General features: G+C 36.6%; 3 protein-coding genes across 7 annotated transcripts; all 3 read right to left on the bottom strand.

The window, feature by feature from the left end:
• Positions 1 to 3217: 3217 nt before the first annotated feature.
• LOC125216964 (Leucine-rich repeat (LRR) family protein) lies at positions 3218 to 7244 on the bottom strand. The gene is made up of 9 exons (XM_048118755.2): positions 6964 to 7244; positions 6507 to 6576; positions 6180 to 6226; positions 5949 to 6057; positions 5712 to 5797; positions 5504 to 5594; positions 4898 to 4983; positions 3676 to 3762; positions 3218 to 3609 (listed from the first exon to the last, which is right to left on the bottom strand). Exons 1-9 carry the CDS (start codon positions 7060 to 7062, stop codon positions 3499 to 3501), a joined length of 786 nt encoding a protein of 261 aa, XP_047974712.1. The 5' UTR covers positions 7063 to 7244; the 3' UTR covers positions 3218 to 3498.
• Positions 7245 to 8042: 798 nt separating this feature from the next.
• Positions 8043 to 10126, bottom strand: LOC125213526 (UDP-glucose 6-dehydrogenase 3-like). Its single transcript, XM_048114121.2, has 2 exons — positions 9993 to 10126; positions 8043 to 9634 (listed from the first exon to the last, which is right to left on the bottom strand). Exon 2 carries the CDS (start codon positions 9605 to 9607, stop codon positions 8165 to 8167), a length of 1443 nt encoding a protein of 480 aa, XP_047970078.1. The 5' UTR covers positions 9608 to 9634; positions 9993 to 10126; the 3' UTR covers positions 8043 to 8164.
• Positions 10127 to 11092: 966 nt separating this feature from the next.
• On the bottom strand, positions 11093 to 18763 carry DGK1 (diacylglycerol kinase1). 5 transcript variants are annotated; one of them, XM_089069065.1, is made up of 9 exons: positions 18510 to 18763; positions 16544 to 17980; positions 15401 to 15767; positions 15196 to 15272; positions 13599 to 13718; positions 13138 to 13324; positions 12478 to 12615; positions 11666 to 11811; positions 11093 to 11388 (listed from the first exon to the last, which is right to left on the bottom strand). In XM_089069065.1, exons 2-7 carry the CDS (start codon positions 17720 to 17722, stop codon positions 12569 to 12571), a joined length of 1977 nt encoding a protein of 658 aa, XP_088925191.1. In that variant the 5' UTR covers positions 17723 to 17980; positions 18510 to 18763; the 3' UTR covers positions 11093 to 11388; positions 11666 to 11811; positions 12478 to 12568. The 5 variants fall into 5 exon arrangements, with proteins under 5 accessions (XP_088925191.1, XP_047970075.1, XP_047970073.1 ...); XM_048114118.2 differs by having other exon boundaries at positions 13160 to 13324; positions 18510 to 18761; XM_048114116.2 differs by having other exon boundaries at positions 11093 to 11396; positions 11666 to 12174; positions 13160 to 13324; positions 18510 to 18760.
• Positions 18764 to 20345: the final 1582 nt, after the last annotated feature.

Below are 20345 nucleotides of genomic sequence, written 5' to 3'. Positions count from 1 at the left end.
TTTTTCCAACAATTTATTTCTAGTGATTGGTTTATGGAATCTTGGTTTAGAAAGCAATTAATTAAAGAACTAATTTTCAGTTTAGGGGCTTAATGCTTTAATTTGATTTTTTTTTTTTTTAATTTCTATTTTCCGAATATGAAGTTGAAGTATGTACACTTTTTAGAAGTGCAGAATAAACACCACATGTATGTGTTTTCAGAGTAGATGAGCAGTCCATTTTAGGATTTATGTATGAAATAGACCAATGTTTCTAACTAAACAAAATGTGTAAACACATTTATATGTATATTTTCCTTTTCTTCTCAATTTTCAAGATATTGAAAAATTTTCAAGAAATTTAACTAATGTGTTGATAACGAATCACTAGTGAAATAAATTCTATGGAGACAACCTATTAGAGGAGTGGGCTAGAAATAGTAGCAGCAATATATATAGTGTGACAAAAATTCTTGTTCTTTTTATTTTTTTAAGAGTGAGTCACAAACAACTTTCACCCAACTTTGAGGACCACAACATTAGGTTATCTACATCACAATCAAAATGTCTTGTGACAAAGCGAGAAAAAGGGAGATAATACCACATAGGGGCAAATCCGTCTTTTCAAAATATGACCTAATGTTATTGACCTATAAACAGACATTTATTGGTATTAACCTTTTAAGTTTGTATCTAACATAGTAGTAAAATGTTAGGATTTTGCCCATGGTTAGAATAATATTTTTTTAATAATTAAGATATAGTAAATCTATATAAAATTAATAATGCGGCATGTTTTTAATTATATGAACTAAATTACTAATACGGAGTATATCACTAGCAAAAAAAGAAAATAAAAAAACCAAAAAACATATATGTGCCCACATTCATTGAGATGGTAAACTAAAGTTAATGGCTTCCTTTATTGGTGTGTTAGAGAACAACTACTCAGCTTTATATGCTTAACCAACACTCAAAATGGTCAATGTTAAAATAAAAAAAAATTACTACTCACTAAACTTTTTCCATTTATAAAAAACAAGCAATCAGCACTATCACTTTCACTAAACTAACTCAATTGTTGCTTGCTTTCATATATGTATGTGTTATGTGTGTCATCGATTGATGCAAGTTATTAAAAGTATTATTATAATTTAATAGTGAAATTTGTGGAGAATTTGATAGTTTTATGTGAAGGTAGGCCAATCAAGATTGGTTAGATGTGGCATAATCTATATCCTAGCACTATAAATTTGTAACGAAATTATTAATATTATTATATATAGATTTGAACAATAATGTGGCATTTTGTTTTTAATTATACGAACTAACTATCACCTATTTGGTTTCATGGAGGAGTGGTGATCCACAATTTCATGATGATTTAAGAAACGTAACAAATTTTCTATATTTAAGAAAAATTTAAATCTTAAAAAAGATTTTATGGGTAGTGTGTTGAGTTGACTAAATATGTGGAGAATGAGAATGCATCTTTGTAATGGTGAGCATGAACATGAACATGAAACCTCTGCCCTTTTTTTTTTCTAAACGCATTTACGTCACACCCCATGCAATTTATAAAATAATTATTCTCTCCGTCCCACGAGAGTTTGCGGTTTATATTCTAATTTTGAAAACTCTTTTCTTTTTAATGAGGTGAAACATATTATCTACAAACAATACTTTTATTACTTTTTTCTTATTTCTACATCTCTTACTTTATCAATTGTGCATTAAAATCTGTGCTCAACCAATAATGCTTACTCTTGTGGAACGGATGTAATACTACTATTTAGAGTAAAAGTCAATTTTGGTTCTAAACATATGACCAAAATACGAATCTGGTCCAAAAAATTCACTTTTAGAAAAACGAGTCTATAACAAATGAAAATGTCGTTGAAGTATTCATTTATTTGGACAGTTCCGTCAAAAAACTAACGGTCAACGCTAATTGTACAGTGTCATGACCGTTAGTTTTTTTACAGAACCGTCAAAAAATGACTACCCGATAAGAATTTTACTCCCTCCGTCTCGGCTAAGATGACACATTGCTTAGCCGGCACGGGGTTTTAGGAATTATTGATTAAAGTGTTTAATTGGAGAGAGAAAAGGTGGATGTAAGTATTAAAATAGAGAGATAAAGAAACATGGATATTTTAATAGGAGTGAGAAAAAGTGGTTGAGTGTATTAATTGTAGAGAGAAAATTTCTAAAAAAGGAAATGTGTCATCTTAGTTGGGACAAACTAAAAAGGAAAACGTGTCATCTTAAGCGGAACGAAGGGAGTATTTGTTATGGATCTGTTTTTCAAAAAGTGAATGTTTTGGACCAAATTCATATTTTGGGCATATGTTGAGGACCAAAATTGTCTTATACTCTACTATTTATTACTCCCTTCGTCCCACAAAAGATGTCACACTTGTGGAATGGCACGGGATTTTAGGAGGCTTTGTTTTGTGTGTTAAATTGAGAGAGAAAATATAATTTTTATATTCATATGAGAAATAACTTTTTCCAAAAAGGAAAATGTGACATCTTTTATGGGATAAACTAAAAAAGAAAGTTTGACATCTTTTTTTAGGACGGAGAGAATACTACTAAGACCTTTATCCTTAATTAATAAAATTGTAACAGAGGGAGAACTACATGAGATATAATTCTACAAAATTATCAAATTCTCCATAAATATCACTATTAAATTATAATTATACTTTTAATAACTTGCATCAATCAGATGAGACACAGAACACATACATATATCAAAGCAAGCAACAATTGAGTGTCCACCATTCAGTGATCCATTTACTTTATTTACTTTATTTACTTTTTTTAACTTTTTTTTAACTTTTTATATGCGAATTTTATATTTCACTAACTTTTTCACTTTTCATCGTAAAGTCAAAATGACTTAATTTTAACAGTGAATGGAATGAGCAGCTCCTCCTTCCATAGCTCCGTAACTAATGGTCATAATTCTTCGTTTTTGTCCGCTACAAAAATTCGTCATCTTTTATTTTGAATATGTTCTCTCTCTAATGAGATTAGCTTCATTTATCTTTAATAACACTTCAATAATTTGTCCTTAACAATATTTCAAAAACTTTTTGTTAATATTTCAATAACTTTTTGTTATCACTATTATTATTGGTCCTCAATAGTGAATTGAATCACTACACCACTATAAAAACAGAACTATGTGAGGGGAAAAGGGAAAAAGGATGCAATTACTCATCTGCCCTTTATATACAACAATTTATTCGATGCATTTATAAATGTTTACAGAATCAGGTACTGCAAGTCCCATACATAATTGCCAAGTGGCAAGGACAAAAACGCCATTTACATTTATTTGCTAGCAAACCTTCCACTGCAAATAAACCCAATCAAACCACTATACATCTTGAAACATAGGGAAAAAAAGGAGAGCCAGTTATGTCATAAATAATGGTACATCAGAAAATCAGGCAACTGCAAGAATCTAGAAGCCTAACAATATTTGCAGCAGAAGTAGCAAGCATCTCATAGATCGACGCCCTCATCGAGGCCTTTGGAGTTTATCATCACATTCGAATCTATCAGTTTGTCGAACTTCCTTTTCCTCCGTCCTTCAAAATCTTCAAAGCCTTCCATCTGCACGTGGTATATAATGTTTTTAGAACAAAAGTGACATCAATATTATTACTATAATTATCTTACCTGTTGAAAATCATCCATAGAAATGGGGTTGCCGTGGAGGGATATATTCTGCAGGCTTTTGCAATCTTTCAGCAAGTTTGGAGGTATCTGCATGCGACAGACGCTATATTCATGAGTTCGGTTCTGACTGAAGAAACCCGAAGTGGACGGGTCCAAACAACATTTTAACCACAATGTAATAATTTCATTACTGTGGCAGAAACAAAATGCAATTATAGGAGACAAATGCATAAAATTAATGTCAACAACACTAAAACTCTTCTTCATAATCGAACTGTTGAAGATAGGCTCTGTGATATATGAAGGTGAGACAGGCAGGTGAGGGATGGGAAGTATCGCAAGAATCTTCATAACAAAAAGTATGAAAAATCATACAAAAGAAAACATTCCACTTGAGACTAGATGCATTGATGCTTATCTTTTTATCTACTGGAGAATATCCTTAAAGGACATGGAAAGGTCCACCAAGTGGCAATCATATATCAATAAGTATATTGCCACAGAAATATAGTAAGAACTACAGAGTAGTCGATACAAATTTAAAACAGAAGACAATATAATCAATCTCATAAGGAAACATATCCACCTAAACCAAACAGTTTAAATTTTGTTTTCTTAGCTAGACTTCATACACTCAAAATTGAACACCGTATTTTTCAACAGTAACCAGTACAGTTCATCTCCATTTCATTACTTTCTGAGGAATCACGAGTAATCCTAAAAAGTGCGATGAAGTACCTATTTCAACTTCTTAAAAATATATGATACCAGCAAAGTGGAAACCCATAACCTGAAGGTCAAACAAATACTTAAAGGTAGACTTGACAGAAAAGACAGAGACTTGCAACAGGAGCTGGTATGATCCCGGAAAGCGAAAAAATAAGATTTCCTAGTATGAATTCCCAGTCTTCAATTATTATTTGCTTCCAGAAATTCAATCTAAAACGAATTCTCTCCCTACAACTTCATAGTACTTTCATGGAATGGCAATTTTGTACAGCATTATAGAGTTACATACATTACTTTGGATTTTACTTCATAATTGATTATATGTGCAAACTGCCAGCTTTCCCGTGGATTTATAGTCTATAGAGGATGCCAGTGCAAAATCCAAAGCATTCTTACACACAGTACATGAATATGCCCAAGAATGGCATGTAAACAACCAATTGTTGAAAGAATAGCCAGCATAAAATGAATATGAAGTCCAACAGAGTTAAACCTGCTTCACTTTGTTATTATCCAAACAGAGTGACTTTAGATGAACAAGATTGCAAACTGACAATGGGAGCTCTTCAATAGAATTTTCTGCAGCAAATATTAGAATCGTGTCAAAACAGAAAAGGCCAAAAGCCACTTCCAATATGACAAACAACAATTTACGGTTGATTGTAAGTCAAAGCTAGTTAGCCTTATGGAATGGGATGAGTGAGATAGCATATGATTAAAATGATCAGAGTTATGTTTAATTACTATGCTAGGTTGAACAGTAATTTAATGGTTGGAATTTAGAAACATATTTTCGCCTTTCATATGTTAGTTCTATTGGGATTTCATTGGCCCGATGATCCTTTAAAAAAATTTCTCAATAGATACACCCTTACCTATACTTGTTGCACCGATTCAGTAACACAAATTTCACTATGAAAGCTAGTTTATACTTTATAGATATCTTCAGTGACAATCGGTAAAATACTACCAACAAAATACAAATATATGAACAAGGGAGTAAAGAGAGAGCGAGAGGTTGTAATTATGCAAAAGAGAGTTTAAAAGGAAAAATAACATTACAAGACTGACACGAATAATCTAGATAGAGATGAAGTACCGTTAGCTTGAATTTCCTCCAAAGAAAAGCAACTGCCAATGGATTCAGGAAGAAACTTTATCTTATTGTTCGACACATCTAACAGCATCAACTGCAAAGCCAAAAAGTTCGCACATAATAAACTTATCGAATACACAGCATATATTTGACACATGAAATAACATGTGTGCATTCCATAAAGGCTCTACGTAAACATTAAGATACTCACATTCCGCAAGCTCCCAATAGTTTCAGGCAAGTTTAGTAACAAATTTCGGGATATTGATAGCTTCTCCAGTTTCACCAATTGACCAACTGAAAATTAAATCTTATTTTATCAAAAGAAGAGTCAAGAATAATATAATGTACACAATCCTTTTCAATTTGGACAATGATGGAAGACGTTTAACCCAGTAACAAACTTTATTCAACTCCTACTCTCTCATCTCTAGATAAAGAGACTTACATTCATCAGGCAATGTGGTGATCCGATTGCCATCCAGTGCCATAACTTTTAGATATTGAAGCTTCCCCAAGTTCATTGGTAGACGCTCAATAACATTTTCTGTTAAAACCTGTAACAAAAGATTGCTCAATCAGACCCTCTCTATGCAAAGTATAACCACGTGGACCATACCAAATTCTTTCAAATAACAGCAAGCACATTTTAAAATAAAAGGAAGCAATAAATTCTCACCAGCCGCTGCAAGTTTATCAGTTTGTTTATCTCCGTCGGCACATCAACTGCCAAAGCACACGGAAATATATTAGTCAATAAAAGCGACTTCAATGAGTCAAATACTTCCTATTCCATATAGAATGGCTGTATTGGCAGTTTTTAGTGACATGACATGTGTTATAGACCTAGTAAGTGTAAAATGTGCATATAAATTCTCGCTAACGGTTAGATGCTTTTATAATCCATTGGGGCAAATGAGATGCATCAATCCAAACTCAAGTAACCGAAAAACACTAATCTAAATAATCGCAATCACATGCTCCAGATTTTGAGAGCAATTGTTACCTAATTTGTTGTTCGTCAAATCAAGCGTGCGGACTGATCTTTCCAAATCAAGAACTTCATCTGGAAATGTCTATTACAAACAATCCAAAAATGAGCAATCTAATCAGCATCAACAGAAATATCCATACATTTGTCGCATATCAATAAAGGTCTCAAGCAGCACAAACAAAACCCTCTAAATTCATCCAAACATCGTTCCCAAACCCCTGCCACTTATAACCGAACAACACAACGACACACCAAATTATCAACACAGACAAACGCTATTCAGTGCTCAAAATCTAGTTATATCAAACCGAGCATTTTTCTCACAAACAGCAAGAGCAATTCCAGCTACACACTTGAGTCTAAACAATCAAACATCCTATCTAAAACTGGTTAATTAAATTCCACAACAAAATTCATTTTCAGAGCAATAATAACTCTACTTCCTGATTGAAAAGAGAGAAGTTTATGCCTTCAATTTGGAGTCGCGCAAGGCAACAATTCCGGTGGAGCGCCAGCGAGCGGTGCGGCTGGCCTTGGAATCGGCGCTCTTGCTGGTGCAGCACCCCATTCAAAACTGAGCTGGATTCTCCCCTCCTTCACCGATCAAAACACGATTAGATTTCCAGAGAATTTGTATTTTTTTTCTCGGAGATGTATATTTGTGAGTGATGATCGAAGGCGAGAGGAGAGGGAAAATTGGGTAGACTTTGAACAAGAAAGCGCGTAAGATTCTTGCCTGCCTTTTGTCTTACTGTTGCGATTCCCAATTTATACGACTACTCCGTTATTTTTCTTAACTCTTACGTCCTCGATTAAGAGTCCTGAGTTGTCATCGAATTTGTTCATCAATAAAGTCTCGGTTCACATTTTCACTAACTAATAAGTCGAGATTCCTAATTGTGAACGGATACAATATTATTTTATATCAAGAATTCTTGAAATCTTCTATAACTTCGCCATTCTTATTTGTGGTTGGGGAGACTGTCGGGGCAATGGAGAATATCGCAGTCGAGCAAGGCTGCTTCGAATGGCATCTCGTCGTCACGGGGAGGCTATCGGGTCTAGTGAATTAATGGCGAGAGTAAAGTTATTTTTTTTTTCTTTTGTTTAGTTTAAAATGGCATGATAAATAATTTATTTAGTAACTTAAATAAAAGGAATATGTGACAGTTTAATTGCTATTTAAATTAAAACAGTCAATAAATTTGAGACAAATATCAAAATGATTTAAATCAAAGTTTAATAGTACTAATTTTAAAATAAATTAAAAAGTAGCATAATTTAAAAAACTGATTTTAAAGACTGTGAAAATCCGTAATTCACTAATAATTGATGGATTTACGACTAATTAACTCTTAATCTTATTTATACTACTCATACTAATAATTCTCTCTTTTATTTATAAGAACTAAGAGCTGTCATTTTTCGTAAATGAATGCGAGCTCATACAAATTTTCATTGTTTTGTCTTGAATAATTGATGCTAGTTGTTACTTAAAATACACTACTACTATGTTAATCATAATTAAAAAAAAAAAAGAGTAGTCCAAAAACAAAAATAGAAGTTTTATTCATATTCATAAAACTGCAAATGCAACATTTAGGAATGAAACAGAAAAGCCTTGAAAAAAAAAAAAAAGAAATACAGAAACATAACAACTTAACCACAAGTTAAGCCACAGCAGGCATATCCTTGAGCCATGGATCCAGAGGCTTTCCAATGGAATACACTATAAACCCTATCTCCCTCAGCTTCTCCACATCCACCACATTCCTTCCGTCGAACACGAACGCCGGCTTCTGCATCCCCTCGTAGATCCGCTTGTAGTCGAGCCCCTTGAACTCCCCCCACTCGGTCAACACGCACACCGCGTGCGCCCCCTTGGCCGCCTCGTACGCGTCCCCCACCACGCTCACCTGCTTGGCCGCCCCCGCGGCCGCTGGCTGCAAGTGGGCCGGGTGGTCCCACTCGAACTTGTCCATCGCCAAATCCCTCTGGATCTGCTCCTCGCGCACTTGAGGATCGTAGATCCTCAAGTGCGCCTTGTCTCCTATTAGCCCTTTGCACACGTCGATGGCCGCGGTTTCCCTAGTGTCCCCCGTGTCCTTCTTGAACGCGAACCCGAGGATCGCCACCTTCTTTCCTGCCACCGTGTTGAACATGGACGACACCACGCGGTTCACGAACCGGCTCTTTTGGTAGTCGTTCACCTTGATCACTTGCTTCCAGTACCCGGCCACCTCAACCAGGCCGTTGCACTCGCAAATGTAGACCAGGTTGAGGATGTCCTTCTGGAAGCAAGATCCGCCGAACCCGACGCTCGCCGTCAGGAACTTGGGCCCGATCCTCGAGTCGGTTCCCACGGCGTGGGCCACTTGCGCCACGTCAGCTCCTGTGGCCTCACACAGAGCTGACATGGCGTTAACAGAGGAGATCCTCTGCGCCAGGAATGCGTTGGCGGCCAGCTTTGACAGCTCAGCCGACCACAGGTTGGTGCAGAGGATCCTATCCTCCGGGACCCAATGCGCGTAGACGGACTTCAACGTCTCGACCGCCTTTCTCCCATCGGAGGTCTCCCGACCTCCGATGAGGACGCGGTCAGGGTTGAACAAATCGAGAATCGCGGTCCCCTCAGCCAGGAACTCCGGGTTGGATAGAATCTGGTACTTAATCCCTTTACTATTATGAGTAAGGATCCTCTCGATGGCCTCGGCCGTCTTGACCGGGACCGTTGACTTCTCGACGACAATCTTGTCGGATTTCGAGACGTCCGCGATCATACGGGCGGCGCTCTCCCAGTAGGTGAGGTCGGCCGCCTTGCCGGCGCCCAAGCCGCGCGTCTTCGTCGGCGTGTTGACCGAGACGAAGACGATGTCGGCTTCGGCCACGTGGCGCTCGACGTCGGTGCTGAAGAAGAGGTTCTTTCCCCTGCATTGCTTGACCACTTCATCCAGCCCTGCCTCGTAGATGGGGAGCACCTCGCTGTTCCAAGCTTGGATCCGGCTAACAGAGATGTCCACCACCGCCACCTCGATCGACGGGCACTTCACCGCGATCACCGCCATCGTTGGGCCGCCGACGTAGCCGGCACCGATGCAGCAGATCTTCACCATCTTTCACAGCAATGCAGAAACTCCAACCTACACAAATTTGATTCTTTCCATAATTATTTATTCCTCATATTCCCATTGACAATACACACAATATTTTTACACTATAAGTCTATAATATAAGCATATCATTATTCACTAAAATAAAATAAAATCCTATTCATAGTACATGACTATAACAACCAATTCTTCAATCAAAACAATCTATTTTCTCTTAATTATGCAACTATTTTCAAGGGAAAACTTAACCAAGGACAATAAAGTCAAGAAATTGAGGGAAACTGGAAATTTGTCACAATAAATGGAAATAACAAGAAATCCTAGAAAAATAGAGACCAAAACTCACAATTCTTTTTAAAATTAAAGTGATTTAGAGCAAAGAACTGACCTCAACTGGGAGAGAAATGAGAGTAAGAATAAGAGAGAGAATGCAAAATTGGAGCTATTAAGTTTGTGAAAAGAAATATGTATATATAGTAATGGGAGTAGGCCAAGATCACACATCAAACACCACTAACAAACTAAGCAAAGTGACAAAAGCAAGATTTCTTGCAATTTGAGAAATAAACGCATCAAACGTTCAACACGTTTAGGGAACTGTGGCTTTCAATTTTAAACAGCTTTTCTTACCCAAGTTTTACTACAAATGCACATTTAATGGTCTTAAACACTTAATGCTAATGTCAACTGTCAAAATTATTCACGGGATATTTTCTCAAAACCAAAAAGATTAACATGATTATTAGATTTTGCTTTTTATCGTTGCATGTTATGGGCAAAAAACGGGAAATAAACCCACATTAAGCAATTGAAATATACTAGTAGTATTTATGATTTGTAACTCATAAAATTATAAAGGTATGCCATCTCATATCAATAAGATTTAATTGCAATTTCATAAACTCAAACGAGAAACTAGAAAATTTTGTTATTACTATTATCTTACTATCCTTTTAGGGAAATAATTACTATTCTTACTATCCATAAAATAATTACTATTCTTACTCTCATAGATATGATCCAACAGTAGTAGTAATTATTTTCTTTTAAACAAATAAAAGAAGTAATCATTCGAAAAGCTGTTGCATATTCATGAAAAAAGTACCGTTGCACCAAAAAAGGATTAATTAAAATATTGCGGTTGCAAATCACAATTTATGGTCTTGATTAAAGCCTCGGAAACTTGAGAATTCAGAAACAAAACGTGATTGGTTGGTTTGTACAGGCAGTTGAGTGAGCTCAAAGGCAAACAACTAACAATAATTATGCAACCCAAAAATTGCATTTTAATGAATCTATATTCGTATTAAAAACAACCTGACTTGAAGGCAAAATATATTCGTATATTCTTATTATACACACATCACAAATAAAATCACTACGTGTATATATCTTCATAAAAAGACTTGATTTTGAACACATGAAGATGTGGATAATTGGGAAAATACATGAATTTTAGTACTCCTATTTTTTTTTACTATTTCGAAAACGAATCAAACCACACTTCACTAATTGCTTTTGCAATCATGTCTGTAATTTAATCATATTAAAAACACAACAAATTGTAAAACAGGAGAAACAGGGCAAAATATTTGTACCCAAGACTGGCTTCAGATGGGATTCGATTCACCAAACCGTATACAATATCGGCCCAAAGCATGATGGTAGCAACCTACTCGACTCCTGCAAACTTAAACCAATCTACAGACAAGCTCAACTGTACTATCCGAGTCTCAAACGGCCACTGGACTCCTCGTTCGTTTCACCACAAGTCCTCTTTCCACCTGCATTGCTTAGACCAGAAAAACAAAGATAATTCCAAGACATCGAAGAACAATTGAAACTCAAATGGAAGTAGTGGAGTGAAGAGGAGTCGTTCCGAGGCTCTGGAACAAGTTCAAGTGCAGGTTAGTGAGAGAGCATCAGTCCCACAGGCAAGTTTCAGATGCTGAGATGCATATGCTTTTCATAAAACAACTAGAATCACTATGCAAGCATATCTGTGTGCCAGATGACAAACATTGTAAAGAGACCAAAATTAGCTCATGAAAGCAAAATTACCTTTCGAGTTGACAATAAGTTGCTCTAGCTTTTCAAACGTTATCCACTGGTATAAATCTTCCAGTAAGATCCTGCCTCTGGCTATTCACTCAACCTGAAGCCGTTGGCAGTTTAGATCTAAGAACGCGTCGTACACACAATCATACCTAGGACATGTTAGAAGCAAAAGAGGAAAATTCAACATCCCATATCGGCATTGCTGCTAAAAAATTGCTGTTTGCATATAGTAAGGTCTGGTTAGAATTTTTCTCGTAAACACTAAACAATAAATACAGATCACCCGTAAAAAGAAGGCAGTGAGACAGACTGTTCATTTTAGTACATCAATAGACATGGTTATAGCTAATGTAAACGATAACTCAAGAAAGCTTCAGAGCCATTTCTTGAAGCAGTGCCCTTTTTTGTGATGCATTGATGACATGACTCGTTTCAGCATTCTCAAGGACATCAGCAATAATTGCAGCTGCATGGCCGAGAGGTTCTTCTGCGGCCCTTTTCAGCATAAAGGCCTGTTAGTTAGAAAATTCCCCCAGATTAAACATCAGAACCACATTACATGACTAAAAGCTACACCTCTTGATGTTTGAAAATAGGTGCAAACACCATAATATCATTCTGAATAATTCATAAGAGAAAAAAGTAAGAGATGAGATGATTTGAGGAACAACAAAAACTAGTTTTATACAGAAAACTTTTTCATTGAATTTTTCCCTAAAAAATATTTTCATGCAAATTTAAGCATGGCTGAACTTTCATCCTATGAATAGGAGAGATTATGATGGAGGAGGGAGTATGAAGAGGTAGAGCAAGACCTGTCCGTGATGTGTGATGGTTAATGAACAAGGAGGTTGGAACCATGGCTCTCCATCTATTTGAACCGGCAAGCCAGCAAAAATCTGAATCTTAATTGACTGCCCCTGTGCAAGCCTGCGAGCTCGGGATAGGCCAACCTGTCCAAGACACCCCATGATAAAACAATAAGACAGATTATTGGTCAGCCGCAATCAAAGTTGCGAATGCTTCACCTTCTCTAAAGAAAGATAATATGATTAAACCTTGACATGGCATTTCTATTGACTTGGTACCGAGTAATTAAATATGATGCTAGAAAAAGCTATACTTTATTACAACGCTTATAAATAAATTATCAAGTTCAGAGTAAGAAATTATTTGCTTTGGGCTGTAAATCATTGACCCAAAATCTCAAATGCAAAGCACCCTAAGAAATTATTTGCTTTGGGCTCTTGATCCACTCAAGAGCTCAAGCTAAATACTTTACTAAGGAAGTATTGGCATATAAATTTTTCTTAGATAACATGTGACACTGAAATCATATAATCTTTAAATGATGTTTCAGATTCTTCAGATGAGAGCATCTAGTTCAATCTAATCTTCAACTAAATTGCAGAGTGTTTTTTAAAAACCGAAAACTCTTGCTATAAAAGAGTTTCAGAGTGTCATCATTATCTCACAGGAAAAAGGAGTTTGACATGCCTGCAGCTTTCCAAGATGCCATGTCCCTGAAATGCTTACTACCTCAAGCACTTTGTCATGCATAGATTGAGGATCAAAGTTATCATAGTTCTCATCTTCATTCTGCCATAGGTCGACACCACCCATATAACTCCCAATATTAGCTACAAGGACACCCTCCGCATCCTAAAATCAATGAAGAAACATTTCCAATAAGAATGCTGCATTGGTTTGGTTGAAATACAACTATTTTACATAGGCTTAGCAGAAAGAATAAACAACTTGGATTCAGAAAAAAACATAGGAGTTGATAAGTTAAAGCAAAAGGTAAACTTAAGGTAAAACTGCAAAAGAGCTTTGTGGAAAGACAGAAGACACTTAGATTGAAGTTTCAAGATTGTGTGCACTGTCTGTAAGGAAAAAGATATATATAAGGTATACATAACTATGTTGCACTGACCTCGGGAACCTCAACCTCGACACCATCCACCTCAACCCGAACTTGCCAGGGGAAGTCGGCAAATGTCCTATCCATTATACTTCTGGCACCTTCTCTTGCATAAAGAACCTTATTCATAAACTGCAAGAAACAAGTTATTTGAGCTTGAAAAATATTTTATGAACAAAGGACTTTAGCCAATGATAGGGCCTTGACCAGCAATGGAAAATATGCACGTGCAGCACAAATACACTTAATGACCCTCATGTTTGCTAAGTACAAGGACAGTAGTGCATCAGTACCTTGGTTCTTGAGTAATAAAAGGCATTTACAATTAGTTAAATATTATGAACTTTTTCAACTACAAGCAAATAGATAAGTACCCAGACATTGACGTGAGTTCGACAAAGAACATTTAGCTTCATATATAAGTACATAATCTGATTTCCAATTCAAACATGACTTAGCAAAAGCGAGTTTCAAGTCATAGATATTTAATGTTTTTAAATAAAACGTGATGTACCAAAGAAAAACAAACCCACATCATGAAGCCCAAATGAACATAAAATCATAAAATTTTACACAATGGAAGAAGTAACTCCAAATATTTTTCATTAGCTGCACATTATAATATAGAGAAGTCTACTAGGTGCTCTAAGCTCCGAATATTTTTTGTTATAGGTGAACCAACCAAAGTGAATGATGAAATTTGTTTGAGACTGAATGACAGCAATTTATGGACATATACGTATGCCATTTTGTGACTGAATTTTAAAATGAGACGGTCTTGAAACTTAATTAACCTACAGCTTCCCTTCAACAAAGATGTCAAAGAACAGGGAACAGAGAACACTATCATGCATCATCAAGCCAAAAATGTAATATCAATAATAAGACACTCATTCTTCCCTTTGCCAGTAATTTCCAGAAAGATAGAGGTTTTATGGCTATTGACATATAACAATGATAAAACATAAAGCATTCTGTTCACTTGAATGTACCATTTAATGTATTTTCTAAAAAGTACTCCCTCCGTCCCTCTATAGTAGAGGCATTTCTTTTCGGTTTAAGAAAAAATGTTTTGAGTGAGTTAAGCAAATGAAGAAGAGTAAAGGCCAAATGTGGTCCTTAACATATGGTCGTTTTATCAATTTGGTCCTTAACATTATCATTTTGATTATTTGGTCCCTCACAAATAAACTCGGACCCGAATCGGTCCTCACTTAACAGAACAGTCAAAAAATAGACGGTGATTGCAATTTGACTATATTAAATTACTAATGGTAATTAATTATACCTAATTATAATTCTTAATTCCTATTAAATTACAAATTATTCATTTCATTTTGCAACTGATACTATCTTTTTTCCAATTTTGCTAATAGGATAAGAATTATAATTAGGTATAATTAATCACCATTGGTAATTTAATATAGTCAAATTGCAGTCATCGTCTATTTTTTGACGGTTCTGTTAAGTGAGGACCGATTCGGGTCCGAGTTTATTTGTGAGGGACCAAATAATCAAAAAGATAATGTTAAGGACCAAATTGATAAAACGACCATATGTTAAGGACCAAATTTGACCATCCTCTATAGTACAAACTAATGGCACCTACCTGGTTGTAGAACTTATCAGGGTTCTCTTCTCTCATATTATGGATTTCCAAAGCAACTTTTGCATCGCATCCAACCCCTACAAAAGCAGCAATTGTTAATGAGGTACGAAACATTTTTTGTACAAAATTATCCGAGTAAAAATTGGCAAGAGAAATTAATACCAAACAAACAAAATATGGCCAACAAGTTTGATTGGAAGTATACCTAGATAGTTGTTCATGAATTTAGGAGACTGGAGTGGTTTCCTGTGCTGGCTCGAGATCGATACCTTCCATCTATCAAGCATGGTAACAGCAGCATGTTCAATGTGATCCAATAACGTGTACAGACCTCCTTGCCTCTCAACTGAACCTAGGCCAGCTCCCCAAGAAAGTACTCGAGCCATATCATTTCCAGTCCCGGCAGGAAGAATGGCCACTGGTGGAGGAGAAACAAAGTTTTGTTTGTCTATTGCATCCAGTACCCAGCCAACAGTACCATCTCCTCCACAAACAAGAATTCGGAAATGAGGCATCTTTCTAAACAAGTCGAGTCCAGCTTCTGGGCCTTGTGTTGAGCTTAATTCCAAAACCTAAAGTGAAAAAACTAATTAAGGAACCAAACAACATAGCAATTCCTTTAGGAATATTGAAACGCATTTCAATAAAGTAAAGAGAAAAAGATTAATCTGTGAGGACATGCAAGGAGCAAAGGAAGGGGGAAATAAAAAAAATCACTCACACACATGCACAACATATAATACATGTAGTCAAAACAACAATCAAGACATATATCTGCATATCTGAACAGCTTCATATATGTGCATATTCTTTGCATTTAATGCACTATCCGGACCAGATTAGAATAGGTATTCTAGTCTTAAACCACCACTGATTGTGAGATTTTAGAAAGCCTACTATCCTACTAGAATGTTCGTCTTGACAGATGTTTCCATTTTCATATGATTCTTCCAACTACATTCTAGCTCTATTCACCACAAATTGATTAATGAATAGCATATTCATAAGCATAGATGGTGCAGCTAGTCCTTTCTATGCAGCTCTTAATTTCAATCTCACTTCCATAATGAGTTTCACTAAACTATTTGGAGGGGACGAAAAAGCACGTCAAAATAAATATTAAAGCTTGTAACCCGAAAGGGAAAACTTGGTATTTAGTATTTACCATGGACAAATATGATTTATCTGTAATTGGTGGGATGCAATCATGCAACTATCATCATTGCATCCATGTTCCCAAGATATACAGATACAAGTTTATCTTCAGACACTCAAAACTTGTTCTAAACTTCTAATGCATATTTGGTTAAATGAAGCCTAGATTAGATGATACAGCCTAAACTCTGACCTGTACAGGATTCAGTAGAATATTCAGTCTCTGCTTGAGTGAATTTCCTCGTTGAGCTCCACTCTTTTTGTTGATGAACACAAGTAAGGGCCTTGCCTCTGGAGGCAGATCATTTAATTCGTACTTTTGTCTCAAGCCTCCTAACTGACTCTCCTCCTTTTGATTAATAGATACGCTTCTTCTCAAAATAGGACCCTTTTCCATTTTTTTAGCTTCTCCGTGTTCGTCCACCACCTCAGCATTTGTATGACCGTTTTGGTTTTCTTCAATTCTATGAGAACCATTCACCATCTGACCTGTCTCCACAGGAATCTCCGTGGAGGTATCACTCATATTACTACCATTACCAGTATCATTTGAGATCTCAACTCCATGCTTATATTTCATACTTTGACTTCTTATGGTAGCACGCATGGTAGATGCAATCTCATTGGCTCCTTGGGTGATGGAACTCAGAAATCCACCAGAATAAGTCCTATTAAATTGCTTGACAAATAGAGGTGATAGTATAAGCCTTCTGTAAGGGCCCAAATCACAAACATCCCCTGTGTCATTAAACAAACTACCATGGCAATCAACATGCACCAATCGCTGACACCATAAGCAACACCATATTGGGGATCCCTCAAGAAAAGTACCACTGCATGGCTCTTCACAGTAGCAACAAAATGATGATTCATCAGGTTGATCTGTTGCCTCGGTCCACCGCACTGCCCATTGATGCATCATGTGTTCAAAACCAAACATCGACACACACTTACAGTCCTTGTGGGCATTAGACGAACAGCCCAAGTGGGATGCTGCACCACATATGCTGCATCGGTGAATAAAACTATCTGAACCTACCATATGGCTGTAAGTTTGGGATGGTGAGACAGACTTTAAACAAACACAGCAGTTTAAGCTTTTCCCTCGAGTTAGAGATTCCAAAGCCCAAGTATGAGGAGCCATGGCAATCTTGTGCCTAGTTTTTGGGTTTTTCTTTGACCTGGCTATGGCTTTCATCCAAGTTAAATTGATGTTTCTTCTCCACTGGAAAGCTGTATAAAAAATAGTTAATATTCCCACCAAACCAGCAATGAAGCAAGACACAATAAGCAGACGAGATTCTGCCATTTCAGCTGGATTTATCCAGCTAGGGAGAAAAGCATCAAAATCCAAGTCATCCATGTCTATCATAATTCTCTAAATTGTCTGCTCACACATACTCAAGAAAACAACTCATCCATATCCAGGCTGTCAACTTCAGAACCCATTGAGGTCACATACGCCAGATTCTACATCCCAATGTGATTGTATATTCAATTGAAACTATCAAATGCCTTCAATGCACTCTTCCAGAAAGTTTCAGCTTATCTGAAACTACTTGCCTGAATTTGACTCATGTACATTCATGCACTGGTCAATCATTTAACCTCTTCTTGCCAAGCTCCTTATCTGTGAGAATGAAATGAATAACTTCAAAAGTTAAACCAAACAAGATCAAATGACACTCCTAAACAAACAGATTGCACGGACCCATGTAATACTAAAACTTTGGAATCCAAATGAAAACAAATCAGGTGGATGAAAACACCTTTTATTCTTAAATCTTAGTAAAATTTTATTTAGGTCATGAGGCAATGCACTTCACTACTGATCTCGAAAAACAACATTCTGCAAATTCTGATGCACCTAGGCTATCGCTAACGGAAAATCAATAATTCATAGAAATAGTGTGCTAAAACAAGTACCACCAGCTTATCAACTACCAACATTATCCGAAACAAACAGTCAATCACGGCAACCACATGAAACACCGGGGTAAATTTGCGCACAGTTGCAAAAACTCAATCTCCAACAGCAAAACAAATTATCAAAATCGACGTACTTTTCTTCACCGTTAAGCAACCAACAAAAACTAAATCAACATAAATGTCGCAATCTCCTCAAAAAAGGTAAATGTGAATCGAAAGGGAAAACTCACGAAGAGATCAACAGCGGCGAAACCCTACGAAGAGCGAGGCAATGTTTATCTTATGCCGCGAAAAATGGAATAAATCACGCGACGGAGAAAAGGAATAAAAGGCGATATTTGTTGTTCCTTAAGCTCGTGATTGTGTGCGGGATTGAACGTGTTATTTCTGGCGAAATTACAATCAAATTGTTTTTGCGAATTATTTTTGGTTCAAAATCTTTTTTCCTTTTTTGGAGATTCTGTAGAATCGAGATTCCCATTGATCATCGTTTAGCGAGAGAGGGGTTCATTGGAAACGGAATCTAGAAGACACGTGGCGTGAAAAAAGATCGTTAAAGTGTGGGACGTGGGGCCCTTAGGTATGGGAGTAGTCGGTTGGTCATAGTCCCTGCCTTTGACTGCCTGTTGCAGTTGAACGGTCACGTAATTTTTTCTTATTTTTACAAAAAATTTGTACTCCCTCGTTCCCTTATATAGTTGAGACAAAACTTTTCTGTAGAGTTTGAAAGAGATATTGAGTTTATTAAATAAATAGATCAAAAGGTAAGAGAAGAAGAAAATGTAGAGAATAGAGTAAAAAAGAGAAAAATGTTAGCATTATATATGGAAATGACCAAATTTTCTGAAATGAAAAAATGACTTAACTATAAGCAACAGAAGGAATAGTACCTTCATAAATTTTGGCCGAAATTTAGTCCATCTAGATATATAAATCTATTTTTAATTTTCCGTGAATTTTAAAAATTAAGAAAATAGACAATTACTCCCTCCGTCCAACTAAAATGATTCATTTTTTTAATTTGTCTCGACTAAGATTATTCAATCAAAAACTCTTTTTATCTCTATTTTATTTTCAATACTTGATACATAAAATAAAGTTATATAAAATCATGTGAATTTAAGAATGAGATCATCTTCCTTGAAACAAATAAATATAAACTAAAGGTCAATTTTGGTCCTAAACATATGACATTAAAAATCAATTTGGTCTAACACATTCACTTTTTGAAAAACGGGTCCATGACAAATGAAATTCTTGTCATAGTGGTCCTTTTTTATGGTTCCGTCAAAAACTGACGGTCAACTCCTGATTAGTGATATTTTGACTCTATGAGTAAATTTTAACTAATACAAATCATCTCTCTTTCTCCTTCTCGTTCATCTCAAGAACCCTAATTTTCTCTGCAAGAACACACTACCTCAACTCCCATAGTTCTCTTCCAATTCACTATTGAAAAACCTTTGAAGATATCGCCCAGCAAAACCACCCTTCAAACCTACACACCCATTTTCTGACTCCCATGAGTCTCGATTCCTGAGTTAGACGACGGTGGAAGGAGCCCAGTCTGGAGCAGCCGCTCGACGGTGAGCTGCGAATCTTCATGGAAGCAGTAGCTCCACACCAATTAATCGTCACAAAGAGAGGGAGAGCTTGGAAGTGGTCGTGCTGATTGCACAGGGCGCCATGACCGAGAGGGTGTAGCAGTGAGCAGGGAACCGAACGAGAAAGACAAGGGAGAGCCGTAACGGAAAGAGAGAAAGAGAGGGAGGCAGATCTGGAACCGTGTGAGAGCGACGGTAAGGCGCCATCACACGCTAGCTACGACGGATGAAAATAGCGGGCAGACGACTGACGGAGGTGGCCGCTGGAATTGAGACAGAAAAAGAGAGTGAATTGGTTTGGATTGAGGAGATAGAGAGGATAAGTGTGAGAAAGAGAACCGGCGGCGCTACAACGGTAGCGGCGGCGGGGCTGAATTTCGCCGGCATGGAGAGAATTTTAGCGAAGGAGAAGGAGAGAGAGATGAGAGTCGTGAATTTGGAGTTTGTCTCTGATTTTTAGAG

This window comes from Salvia hispanica, chromosome 3 (genome assembly GCF_029641045.1).
Source record: "Salvia hispanica isolate PSC_SH4W2 chromosome 3, Shi_PSC_v1, whole genome shotgun sequence".
Lineage (NCBI taxonomy): Eukaryota > Viridiplantae > Streptophyta > Magnoliopsida > Lamiales > Lamiaceae > Salvia > Salvia hispanica.
This window is presented reverse-complemented; position numbering and strand designations above follow the sequence as displayed.

Coding starts and splice junctions, on each gene's coding strand:
- LOC125216964 (XM_048118755.2), bottom strand. CDS start 7,062: ATGGGGTGCTGCACCAGCAAGAGCGCCGATTCCAAGGCCAGCCGCACC. Junction 6,227..6,506: donor TTTGACGAACAACAAATTAG/GTAACAATTGCT, acceptor GTGCTTTGGCAG/TTGATGTGCCGACGGAGATA. Junction 3,763..4,897: donor ATAATAACAAAGTGAAGCAG/GTTTAACTCTGT, acceptor TGTCGCATGCAG/ATACCTCCAAACTTGCTGAA.
- LOC125213526 (XM_048114121.2), bottom strand. CDS start 9,607: ATGGTGAAGATCTGCTGCATCGGTGCCGGCTACGTCGGCGGCCCAACG.
- DGK1 (XM_048114116.2), bottom strand. CDS start 17,722: ATGATAGACATGGATGACTTGGATTTTGATGCTTTTCTCCCTAGCTGG. Junction 15,768..16,543: donor TTCTACTGAATCCTGTACAG/GTCAGAGTTTAG, acceptor TTTTCACTTTAG/GTTTTGGAATTAAGCTCAAC. Junction 13,719..15,195: donor CTGATAAGTTCTACAACCAG/GTAGGTGCCATT, acceptor TGTTTCTTGCAG/TTTATGAATAAGGTTCTTTA.